The sequence below is a fragment of the Pleurodeles waltl genome, chromosome 10 (assembly GCF_031143425.1).
Source record: "Pleurodeles waltl isolate 20211129_DDA chromosome 10, aPleWal1.hap1.20221129, whole genome shotgun sequence".
NCBI classification, from domain to species: Eukaryota; Metazoa; Chordata; class Amphibia; order Caudata; family Salamandridae; genus Pleurodeles; species Pleurodeles waltl.
The window spans coordinates 512,612,270-512,625,960 of NC_090449.1; the positions used below are offsets into that span (position 1 = coordinate 512,612,270).

The 13,691-nt window shown below is 41.1% G+C and overlaps 1 protein-coding gene across 6 annotated transcripts in view; it reads right to left on the reverse strand.

Annotated features, from left to right (window-relative positions):
* KIF9 (kinesin family member 9) overlaps positions 1 to 13,691 on the reverse strand; it is a 483,408-nt gene that overhangs the window by 393,733 nt on the left and 75,984 nt on the right. For all 6 annotated transcript variants that reach the window (XM_069210940.1, XM_069210938.1, XM_069210939.1 and 3 more), the window contains one exon: positions 2,350 to 2,497. In XM_069210940.1, the coding sequence (XP_069067041.1) occupies positions 2,350 to 2,497 (148 nt within the window). The remainder of the gene's footprint in view (positions 1 to 2,349; positions 2,498 to 13,691) is intronic.

The window sequence follows — 13,691 nt, forward strand, 5'->3', positions numbered from 1 at the left end:
CCAAAGGACTTAAACACCACCTGCTGCACACAATGAAAAGGTCTGACAGGGCAGAATGTCAGTACCACAGTGATGGCTACACCCGTAGACAATGAGGAGTGACAGCAGACCAACAGGGATTTTGAAGTGAGCTGCTTAACTTTGCTCTTGGTAAGGGATTGGTGGGGCTGCACTGAGGCACCTGTTCAACAATTCCTGGAGACCAGCTGTGCCTCTATAAGATCAGAAGAGGCGCCAACCAGTCAGACAAAATGCTGTCTTAGTGGGCTTCATACTATGACATCCCTCCAGAAGTTAACCATGAAATGTATACACAACATTTGAAGAGCGATCAAAACCCTTTCTACAGGCCTAGGCATGATAAAATGCTAAAAAATACTAGTGAGAAGTAATCTTTAGCTATCAATACTTATTACAATTCTGATTCTTCGTTCCCCGTACTCTGACTCCCTCATTTCAATGAAAAGTTGAGTCAAAGACATACACCACTGTATACTGCTGCTCGACACTTCTCAGAATGATTAACCCTTTCTACCTAACATAAATGGATTTGATAGCCCTACAATACCTCATGTAATAGTATAGATTCATAAGATATTTGTTCCCAGGTTCTGCGAAATGTCGATTTTAGCACTTTGTAAATTGGACAAAATCCACATACAAGACTGGTTATGACTCGTGTCATTCAAATAATTCATTGGCTTCCCGCTCCCTCCATCTGATTCAATCAAAGCTTGTGAATTACAGGAACAAGGCTGTGTACCGCCACAGTTCAACGTTTAAAAATAGCTACAATATTTTGGATACCATATATACGTATTGTTTTATTTTTCACAGTGTTTTGCGACTTAAAGTACATGCAATCAAACGTAGAAAGCAAAAATCTAATCCCTTGTGTATGGTGCTGAGAAACCATGGTTCCTGGCATGTGTAATAAGGCACATTCCATTCCATGGTGGAGATGTGTAGAACCATTTTTATTCTCCTCAACACACATCCTAATAGAAATGTTGAAGTCTGTTTGTAATTGCTTATACTACACTTTGTCAACATTCCGAAGCCTGGCATTGCAATAATAACTTTCAATTTATACTGTTTTATTGCTGCTTGTTCTTTTTTTAAATGAAAAGAAACCTTGATAAAGTGAGAAAACAATAATAGTAAAGTATGGAGTATCGTTTTCATATTCACGAATAAAACAATTGAATAAACATTTGTTAGAGGATCAAAGATGTGGTATTTTAATGTAATTGTGCATGTGTACCGAGGCTTGTAAAATCAAAGTAAAACTTTAAATACCAGCTGCAGGAGAAATGTTGTTGTATATCAGGCTCGTAGTTTACCAATATCAAATTTATAAGGAGGTAGGGTCGAAATGTACTTAAGGATTTTGTGGTTGCAAAGCTTAGGATTGTCAAAATCAAATGCTTTACAATCACAAAATGTAAAGTCAAAATATATTAAATGTAGCTTTTTAGTTTCAAATGTCTTTCCAACTCGTAAAGCTTGCTCCTCCTCCTTTAGATTTGCAATGCCTTGTAAACGCCAATATATTGAATAAATATAGAGTAGTAAAAGCAGGTAGTATAGATTTGTGAAGTGGAAGTGTTCCATGAAGAACAGCTTATACTTCGAGAACGACAGCTGACAGGCTTTGTGGGAGCAGACAGGTGACTAGGGAGCATGCTCCTTACCATAACCCCAAACAGCTTTAAGGGACAGGGGCTGCACTCAGAAAAAAGAGTCCCTTGCAGGTTTTTATCTCTCCCTTCATGGGCATTTAGAAGAGTTCTTAAAATGGAATCCTGCTCTCATTAATACTAGAACATTAGAATGTTGGGAGCTCCACTGAAAACAATGGAGTGCTCTGGGCTCCTAATGACTGGTAAAAGCCCAGAGATCCAACATTCTAATATTTGTATCACAGCAACAGCTGTGAACAAAGGCCTCACTGAGCCCTAGAGGATTTCAGTCGGTGAGGCCTTTGTTTTACTTGTTAGACCATTCTGCCCTCTAGTGGAGGAATTTTCTAATAGCCTTATAGCTCGCGGAAGCTGGCCTATACCGGCTATTAAAGGCACACTCCCTTGTTAAAGGGCCGAGTCAAAGGCTTGGGCCTTTAACGCTGGAGTGGGCCTTTAATGGCCGGTATAACCTGCTACAGCAGGCTATAAGGCTGTATTAAAGAGGTAGAAATCAGAGTCCTATTAAATGGACTTTTGCACTGCAGTGGTGTGCAAAAATACATAAATGTCTTTGTGCCCAAACCGTAGTACAGAGGTCCTAAGTTCCCAATAAGTATTGTGTTACTGCACCAGTATTCTGAATACCCCAAATCACTTGTCTTACCCAACGAATCTTTCAGCGCATGAGTGAGTTTACTCTGCCGGAAGGGGATGTGATCTCTGCTGCGATCAGCCAATGCAATTATGGTCTGCTCAAGGAATGACAAGGATTTATTGATGTAGGTAGCCTCTTTCAGAATTTGTCCTTCGGACTGCAAAAAAACAAATTAAATTGTACATTGTTAAATCTTGCTATTAAGCAAATAACAAACAGTCCCCAGTTCTGAAATCACTGAGCTTTGTAAGGAATAACATGACAAAAACTGTGGATATTATGATAGATGGTCACAACCAACGTTTTGAAAACAATATGATATAACTTATATTTCCGTATACTAATCCACCAAAATCCTTTGGGTTTCGGAGTAGCGTGCTACTCACAGAAAGGCGCTTCAACGGCATGTCAGGGGTAGTGAACTCTATTTAACTACAATTATAATTACACTGTTAAAACTTTAGGCTTGTTTGTCAAATATCTTGTTGTACAAAGGTCGCATATGTTACATCCAAAATAAACAACTTTCCAGCTAATCAGGTTCTTTCTCAGTAAAGAGTTATGACATAAAATGCACGTCGAAGGCTTTCTGTAAGATACATGAATCTATATCCTTACTTGAGTCCTAATTGGTGGCTGTGCCCTAAAAAGGGAAGCTTTTCTTCAATAAAGGGTCCTCTTTTATAATGAATCAAACGTTCACATTTTTATTTGTTATTTTGCATAGTAGCTCCTTAAGTAGGATCAACCATACACTGCTTCTGTGTTTTTGCCTGTACAGTACCACAATGTACAATGGGAATTATTGTGTTATATGGACAAAAAACGCACAGTAGGGTGTATATCGGAAAGTACTGACTCTTCACATGCCTTTTTGAAAACTGGAAAAACACTAGGTACAAGGAAGCCAAAACCCTGTATCAGCAGTCTTTATGTTGCGCAGAGATTTGTGTTTGGTTTACAATTTACGATGAACTGTTATTTTGAATTGTAGTGAGGCTGCTATAGTGTTGACACATTTCGAAAAGCAAAGCACATACAATCTGTATGACATGCAATTGCTGGTTGCTCATTTGCCGATTAGATATTAGAGTAACTTGAGTTTCACTGATATATAGAGCTACCGCTATTCCAAGAGGCATTTTCACTAACTGTGGAAGACTAACTACTAGCATCTCCGGGACATGCCGCCTTTCACATAAAGCTTGTGTCTTCAGCTCTGCTTTAGATAAGGTTTGTATGTTAATCCTTTTGGGACACATGACAGAGAACGGCAACATTTCTCTGTCTCTGCCATTATGCAGTTGGGTAATCACAACGACATTTGAAGTAGTAAATTACCTTGACAGGCCCTTCTATCACACTGGAATCTTTTCTAGACTGTTATCCCTTAGTGTTGCTGCAACTACTCTATGTTTCTTTGAAAACCATGTTTGAGAATTTAAGAGCTTTGAATAATCCACACAATATGTTTAACACAATGTTGTCAACTACAATGACTGGATACTTCTGATTTTTGTTGATCTGTGTCAAATACTACTCCCTTAAACTGGCCCTTGCAATTCATATTTGGTATTCAGAAGCAGCAGAACATGCCCAGTATTACTGCATATGCTTAGCCAAAGCCTTACTGCAAAAGCCCAAGCACGGATACATTTAATAATTCCACAAGGAGATCTGTTGGTCAGCTGAAGATCACATACCTTATTGGTACGTTAGAGAGCACCAATACCATTTAAGAAAGATATCTACAACACTGGTTAAAACCACAAAACCAGGCTCTCTTGAATATGTGGTAAACCATTAGCTATGCACTACTCTAACCTGTTGGTACTAGGGGACTTTAACATCCATTTTGATGAGACCAATTGTACAGCAGTGAAAGCCTTAGTTGAGGACATGGAGAGCCTCCAATTCCTCCAACTTGTTCTAGCCCTTACGCACAGATTACAGCATATTCCTGACCCTGTGTTTACTGAAACCCTGCCTCCTATCCCGCTAGTATGGTCACTTGATCAGGCCATCCCTATAATTGCATTTCATGATAAAATTCCAGTGAACCATGCTCCTGCCCCTATGTGGACATGACAGTGGTCTAAAGTGACTCCTTAGAGACTCAAGCATGCCCTTGATAACCCCTGCCCGATTTTGGATAACTGCACCGATAAAGCCAACTCTCAATTTGACGGCTGACTCAGAGGAGCCCTAGACCAGATTTCCCCCTCTTGTAAAACAAGTCTCATGCAGAAACAGACCCTAAGCAGGATGGTTCAATGAGGGACTTTTAGTCTTAAAAAAGAAATGCAATAGGCTGGAGCACCTTTGGCGCAAAGCCTATGACCCAGGCTCTAGAGATGACTACAAGAAGGCACTAAAGGCCTATTACGTGCTAATCAAGTAGTCCCACCGTGACTTCTACTCCAAGAAAATTCTAGCACCAACAACTCCTTTAGCGAAATTTTCCAGATTGTTAAATCTCTTACCTCGTTGTCCTCATAGAGCTGTAACACACTGGCCTCCTCTTTCCTCTGAAAAAGTGGAAAACATGTATGCCTCCTTCCCTGCAGCAGCCAGAAACCACCTACAGCTGAAGACATGGTTTGACCCCGCAGCCGATAATGTCAAGTTTCAGCATTTCCGTCCTAATCAACTTAAACAACTCACTTCTCTATGCTCTGCCATTACATCTGGTTCTCCAGCAGATCTTATTTCCCGCTCCATACTGGAGCACAGTTCAACCCCTCCGCGCAAACTTAGCAATCTCTCTCTGGCCACCGGCTGTGTTCCTCTAGAGTTGAAACATGTATTGTGGTTCCTCTCCAGAAAAAAAAACTTTACTCAACGTCTCTAAGGCTGAAAAGTAGCAGCCTGTATCACTATTGCCTCTTTTTTCTAAGATCACAGAAAAAATATAAATAGGCAGCTCTCAAACTATCTAGAGGATAACAATCTCCTGCATGGGACTTAGTCTGGCTTCTGGTCCTCTTAGAGCACCGAATCCACCCAGTTGCTAGCCTCAGAATTGGTCCAACAGATCATGGACAAGGGTAGTACTGCGGATATCCTTATGCTGGACCTCAGTGCCACCTTCCATACTGTGTCACATAACACCTGATCAAGAGACTATGGGACGGGGGCATTGGTGGCAATGCACTACGCTGGCTGACTTCATTCCTGCGAGAATGCACCTTTCAGGTTTCTCAAAAACCTTTCCACTCCAGTGTGTTCCCTGCAGCAGGGAGTACTGGAGGGCTCCTCATTAAGCCATACTCTCTTCAAAATATATGTCTGCCCTCTGGCGGAGGTCATGGAGTGCTATAGTTTCACCATTATCACATACCGAGATGACACACAAATCATCATCAGTTTATCGAGAATAGCGATTCTATGGCCTATTCCCTTCGTTTCTGCCTTTCGGAGGTTGCGGCATGGATGGATTCAAATTGCCTTAAACTGAATACTGGGAACACGGGGTCATTGGTTCTGGGCAAACATCCTAATATCTGGCAAAATGTCTGGTGGCTTGATAGACCTGGTCCCTTACACTCCCCCTAGCCCAAGGTTAAAAATCTGGGCATCTGGTTTGATAAAAAACTATGCCCAGATTACTGCCCTCATAGGGAAATGGTTTTGGATATTGAGATCCCTGATGAAAATAAGTATTCTCCTACCTGAATCCGCCTAATAAAACATCAGTCTGGGCCCTGGTGATATCCAGGCTGGACTACTGCAAAGTCCTCTACAGGAAATGTTTCCCAGTCCTATCTGAACAGGCTTCAACAAGTCCAAAACACTGCAGCTCGGGCCTTGCTTAAGCTACTCAAGCAGGCTTCCATTACTTCTGGACTAAGAAAGCTGCACAGGCTCTCAGTGAGGCAAAGAGTCACCTTTAATGCACTTTGCTATCACTATAAGGCTCTCTCTTCGCAAGGCCCTCACTATCTACAGTCAATGGTAAAACCGTATGATCTGTCCAAGAACCTAAGATCGACAGAAGAAAAACGAGCCGCCATTTCGATAGTCAAAAGAGCCAGAATAGGAGGCTGTTCCTTTGGCCTTCTGGCTCCCAAAATGTGGAATTCTCTTCCTGAAGCAATTTGGCAGCCCCAGCGGAAACTCTTTTCAGGAAGAAACTAAAACCTTGGCTCATTGGCTCGGATTGAGATCTTTCCTTAGGATGGGCATCATTTCTTCTCTAGTGTCAGTTTCTTAGCTCTTGGACATGAAGTAGTATCATTATTACTATTGTTATTAAACAGAGAACAGGCATCAATACTCTGACCTCTGCATTCCTTTTCACAGGTCACTTTGTCCCTCTGTGAAACAACTCTTCTGTTTCCACACCCATCTTATGTTGTCACCAAGGCCTTTGGGTCTCCATTCTTGCCGTCCCTTTTGTTACTTTCCTTCCCTGATTTCAGTCCAGTTCTCCTGCCTTTCTTCTGCATCACTTTTCTCTCCAACCCCTGCGTCACTGCCCAGCTTCAGTCAACTTCCCCTCCTAGCCCACCATTCAATCTCTCTGCCTGACAGTTCACCCTTACAGGCATCAAAATTCACTTTTCTCTGCCATGCCCTCAGTCTGTACCCCGTCCCTATATCCTTCAGCATTCCAGCCTATTAATCGCCTCTTTTTGGCTGCCAATCTGCTGCACTGCTCATATCTGTTTGGTGTGTCAGTAGTGAGGGCACTTTACACGAAATTTCAGCAGTGAGGTCAAAGCAAACTGAGAAACAAAAGTTTACATAATTCCTAACACTGCATTCACTACAGCAACATCTGAGTGTACATAAATATTTTCAGATGAACTACAAATTGAAGAAAACCCATGTTTTTCAGAATAGCTCTCTGTTACGACCACTCTAGCAAACCAAATGTTTATTTTTGGCATCTTGTGCTAATAACAGTGCAAGCCCTTGTATGTTGTCAAGTATCGCCGGTATTCATTCAGACGCCAGAGATTGTGGTATGTGAATCTATGGGATATAAATCCCAACTGGTCAATGGCTATTGATTTATCGATTACCTCTTATAGGTGATCAGCTAGAACTTTCACCAATATCTTGACCTCAATGTGATACAGTGAGAAGTTATGCTATATTATCAAGATTCGAAAAGAGTGATTTATCCCCGAGTGGTATCCAGGTGCTGGAGGAGTGGTGGTCATCTGTAGGTGTTAGTTAAAAAGCCAGGTCTTTAGCTTCTTGTGAAATTCCAGAAATGAGGAGGAGGTCCTTAAGTTTAGAGGCTAGGCCCTCTGTTCTGCTTTTGCAAATGTGGGGTGTGTGCGAGACAGAGGGGAAGAGTGTATGTGTCTGGTGGGCTGGTGGAAGTGGAAGAAGCAGTTGAAGTAGGATGGTGCAGTGTTGTGTAGTGCCTTGTATGCGTGTGTGAGGAGTTTGAATTAGCATTCTTCATGTATCAGCAGCCAGTGGGGATCTCTGAGGTGAGGCATGATGAGGGTGTGCCAAGAGATGTCCAGGACGAGATAGGCCTAAATGCAGAGTCGTAGCTCAGTCAGTGAGATTCAGGGGTGTGAATCTCAAATTACCCAACTAAAAAAAGCAATGGGCTTCTGGGTGGTGGGGTGAGAGGACGAGGGTTGAGCATGGACTGTTTCCATGAGGAACATGTTCGGTGGACCTCTGTGTCTAATGGCACATTGGACATAAAATGATGGGTTGGAATGCTACCCAGAGTGATCGCCACTGGTTGGACTATTTGCAAGCATTCATCTCATCACCTATTGGGTGTTCCGTTGCCAGTAGCATGCCTGGAAACTTGAAACTGGTGCATCTTTCAAAGCTTACTACTGCCAATGTTTGTGACTTCCAAAAAGTGGTAAACTTGCACCCATTCACGGAAAACTCTTATCTGTTTGGCATGGGTGGAGATTTACTACTTTTTTGGTAAACCAGTTACAATATATTTAAGATCCCGATCAAAAAAATGAACAAGTTAAAACCTCTTAGTGAAACGAGAACAATGTGAAAAACCGACACAGGCATAGCAGACCAGACGTAGGGCCCCAGACCCAACTACCAAGCCAAGAATGCATTTAAGGCATGTCACACTTCAAACATCCCCTCTGAAGCTACTTCCTTGCCTGTCCAACATGGGCCTGGTAGTTTTCTCTGGGAACGCATGACTATGGTAGCATGTGTCACAATGGCCTGTGGTCCCTGATCTACGATCACTTATTTTGAGTGTGTTTTCATCGCACACACACGTCTTTGTCTCTGCTATAAGAAGCCTTGATGGTAGAATCATCATATCGGTACATGTGGACAGGGCTCCATGTTTCTAGTCCTTGCATTTTACAAATCATTTTATCAAGTCTCTGATGCCTCCACATAAATAGAGGAGGGCATGCAGGCAAATGAATAGTGTGAGCCCGGCCAGGGATGAGCCATGGGTTTGGCTTGACTCTAAGAGTCCATGCACGAGCCAAGCCATTAAAGTGTTTCACATGTATATTGTGCAACAAACGTAATGTAAACATATGATACACTCTCTTTAAAATAAAAAAAGTGTATTTATTTAACATGAAAAGCATGTCCCCTTAGTACGTCTGATTATATCATTGCATAGTCAAATATATTTGTCTAGGATGACACATTATGGACAAACAGGGATGCAGGTATTGATTCCAGGTAGGGTCCCTCTCCCTTCTCCCTCTCCCTTCTCCCTTCTCCCTCTCCCTCTCCCTCTCCCTTCTCCCTTCTCCCTCTCCCTTCTCCGCTCTCCCTCTCCCTCTCCCTCTCCCTCTCCCTCCCCCTCCCCCTCTCCCTCCCCCGTTTATATCAAAGGTCATTGTTATGTCTTTTATTCTTGGCTCACAGAAAAACTGACACAGAGATAGCAAGCCCAACTCAGGGCCTCCAGACCCAGCTACAAATCCAAGAATATATTTAGTTGGAGGTTATCACACCTCAAACAGCCTCCTAAAGCTACACCCCTGCATATATCAAGCACACTCCTCTAGTGGTTTAACTTTCTTGTGAATAAGTACAATGGTAGCTGTTCTAAGGTTTCATGGATGTTCTCCACCTTCATAGGGTCATATAATATGTGTTTGATAGGACACCCTAGTTTGCTACTAAGATATTTAATGAGCTGTGGTGGTAGGCTATCTGACATTGAGTTTTCCCACTCCTAAGTTGCTTAATTGCCTCTGCAATTTCTGCAATTTCTTCTGTTTCTATTTTTTGATCTAGTAGCTCCCTTAGGTATGGACATTGTTTGGATATCCATTACAAATATTCTCAGCTCTGCAATGGGGCCTCTCATTCTGGGTTTGTATAACTATTCAAAGTAATTCACAAATTATTGTACTATCTCCTCAGTCAATTCCACCACTCCATCTGAATACGAGTTTACCCTTCAGACCCATACCTGGATTTGCTCCCTTCGCACAACCATGCTTGAAGCTTGCCTACTTTATTACTATCTTTATATAGCCTATGCTGCTCTGTTCTGTTCTGTGCCTTAGTTTCCCCTTTACACTAGCCATCCATATGCATTCCTAGCCAACCATATCTGTTGGTACAAATCTGCCTCTGGTTCTCGTATTTACTCCGCTTCCAATTGGTGTATCTGGTCTTCTAGCTCTTGCACCTCTTTCTCCTTCTGCCTACATCTGCCCACTACAATGGATGTGCACTGTTCCCTAATGACAGTTGTATACGCCTCCCACATGCCCACTCCTGAGGTAACCAACCCTTTATTTTCTTTGGGGGTATAGTTTGGGGGTGTTTGTTTCAGATATTTTCTGGTCTTCGTTCAACTCCACACTCATAAAGATACTACTTGTAAATCCCTTTGTGAATAGCAAACAATTGTAAACTTAAGCAAAAGTGAAGTTTATCTTTGTGAATCAGGCCCTCAGTCTATGTATGCTTAAAGGCATCATGATATGCAATACAATGATTTACTTATAACTACACATATTTAAAGAAATGAAAAAAAGAAAGTCAAATGATTTTCTATAAATGAAAGGTATATCATAAATAACATTTGGACAACACAGAAGAAACTTTGTAATAATTCATCAGATTTAAGTACAGAATAGAAGTTTTTTTCACAGATATTCAACTGCGAAGGCAGAGCTGTACAGAGTTTTTTTTTGCAATGAATCAATGCAAAGACACCCAGAATAGAGATGGATAGAGTGGAACTACTAATTCATATCTCAAAGCACCAGGAGTAAAGAGTCAAAAGTCACAAAACCCAGAGGGTGCTGGTTGAATCATTGGAGGGGAAGGGGCTAATCATACAGAAATGGTCTTTCTTTATGGTGACCGTCTCAGAACAGAGTTTGTGTTTGGTGGCCACTTTAGGCTGGATTGATTGAAAGATTCTTTTATTCAGCATAAAAGCATAAAACATGAAATACATAATAATATAATACTACATAAAATTAATCAAACATATAATTTACAACCTCATCAGTGATCTTAATTCATAACAATTCACAATTAAAATAGCCTCTTAAGAAGACTCATTGCCTATCATACCCCTATTCACCATAAGTTTTATAGGTGTTATTATAGACTTGCATAGAGCAAACCCAGCCTAACCCCAAAATGTCTAAAAATATCTTGAAATGTAAGTATGACAGGCTGGTCTAGCTAAAGGTACATGTGCTTTCACATTAAGACATCTTTCAAAAACTTGAAAATGGGTTATTTCCCAGCTCTCTCTGATTGAGCAACAGCTCTCACTCATATAATAATACAATCCAACAACAATTAAATTGGGACAGTAACTTAAAATCGTAAATCTAGGTTTCCTGTTTCATTATTACTTAAAATACACTTATAATCAAATGTTAAATAATAATTCACCCTTATAAGAGACCTTTACATTTTTATACCCTGCCTACTACACTCTAGCACTTTACAAACCCCCAGAGAGCCCTATCAAGATATCTAGTATTTCAGTTATGAATCGGCCTAAGGCACAAGCCACATTCAAACATCTCATGCCTACCAGTAGGTTCAGGGCATGACCCTGATTATTGACATTATATTCTTTAAAAATTGGCTTAAAAAAATTCTTCCACTCCTCTAAAAACCATAAACAATCCAAGAAAATATGTTCGGCATTACATTTCCGTTTTAGGCAACACGTACAGAAACCTGAGTCCTCCCTAATTATGGCTTTTATTTTTAAATCCATTAAACAAGGGTATAACCCGACCCTGAATTTTAGCAGCACTTGCCTTAATTTAGGATTAGGTAGAGCGTCTATACAGGGGAAGTTTTTTTCGTTTCTCCACCCATATACCATAAACTGGATGGAGATTTTCCCCTCCAAATAAACTAGATCTGCTTCACTAGCGCTTTTCTTTAGTACAGCACACAACTTCTGCTTCGATATTTCTTTACTACGCCACTGATTCCCAGCCAATCCTAGGAGGGCACAAATATCCTCTAGCCGTTCTCTCACTTGAGAAGCTCCTTTAGGCTGGAGGTTGTGTGTTGGTGGCCATCTTAGAATAGAGTTTTGATGAAAGCGAGCTGAATGGCTGTTGCTGGCCAGGTTAATAACACATAGAAGTATTAAAACTCCTATATGTGTAATCTTTTATTACACAAGCCCAACTTTTCAAAACTTAATTTTACCTTTTGAACAAGCAAATCAAACATTTGAAATAAGTATGGACGGTGCACATATTAGTATTGAACAAACAATAGCAAATAGCTGCAAGCCTCCCAGATTGCTTGTATGTTTTAAGTAAAATGTTAACATTGTATACTATAAAAGTTAGGAGTTTAATAAGGGTTGCACTTGTTTTCTCAAAGTTATTAATATTTTATAAGTTTAGAAAAGCAGAAAAATATTACGTTTTAACATTCACATATTTAAAAATATTAGTCCCAAGTTTTTGAAGATATAAAAGTTCATTATCAGATTTTAAAATGTTTGCCGATGAGTTTAAATACATACTAATACTTTTTTTGTAGAACTCGTGCCTAGGCAAAGTGCTCTTTCATTGAATTTGTGGCTTCGTACTGCAATGAAGTAAAGCTGAAAATATTCTGTTCTCGCCTTTAATCAGAAAATACATTTCATTTAATTTTAATACTCTGGGGTTTTTTCTTATGTTTTATACATGCCTTATACTTTCAGCAGAGGAATGGTTCAACTGCTTGATTCACTTGGACCATAGTTTAAGTTTGCTGTATTATAGGTGTACTTTTTTCAATGAGGCAGCACTTGGGGCCTCATTTACCAGGCCCTAGAGGCACACCGCGCCACCGGAGCATCATTTGTTTTTACGCCCCATTGGCTCAGTGTGTTAGCCCATATTTACAAGGCCACGCAAAGCGACCTTGCGCAGCTTTTCATGGCCTAGTAAATATGGACCCCTTTCACACATAACACTGCGTGAAAAGGGGGGATCCATGGGTGTTGTTTGGGGTGTTCCCATGCAACACCCATGGAATCTGACGCATTTCCCAGATTTACAAGTCCAGGAAAGCATCAGATTCCTTTGCCACCTTAGGGGTGGCGTAAGAGTGAAGCAACAGGGAGAAATATCTTTATCTCCTGTTTTATCCTCTTGTGATTGTTTTTGTGCAGGAAGTTGTTCCTTCCTGCACAAAAACAATAATCCCCACAACGGAGACACCCTTGCACCATGGTGCAAGAGTACCTGCGTTGGTGTATGGCAGCAAACTGTGTGACAGCGCATGGGGAGGACAGAAATGCACCGTATCTTGCAGATACGATGCAATTCTGCCCTTTCCCAGTGGCGTAAGGTGACACAGCAAGGTACTCGCTGAGCCACCCTGCGTCACAGGCCTTGTAAATTAGGCCCTTGTTTCTATAGTGGGAGCAGCCTAGGTGAAAAAAACCTGTTATAGATGGTCTGCCATGGTATAATGCATTAGTTGACCTATCAGTGGGACTATTTTTATGGAAAACAAAAAAAAACCTATGTCCATGATGTGTTGACAGCTTTCTTCCAACATTTGGTGAATATTTGTTTGCTTTCCCTGTCTGGGACTGCTATGGTGTTCAAGGTGGACCAGACAGAAAAAAACAGGAAGACATGGCCTCATGCCTGCGGCACAGATAGGATGGTGTTTCCAACAGCATTTCCAAATAGTGCAGGCTCTACGAGGAGGGACTTTCAAACAGCAGCCAGCAGTGGCTCTGCTGTCATGAAAACTGCTGCCATGACTGCAAGATGAGAAAGATAAGAAGGGGTATGTGACAAGTGGGTGATAGGTATCTCTGCCATGTTTTGGCTGAGATCCCATTTTAACGACCCCCTTAGTATCTGCAACATCAAGTTTGACATGTATACACCGTCACAAGACACTTACTTACTCTTTCTCTG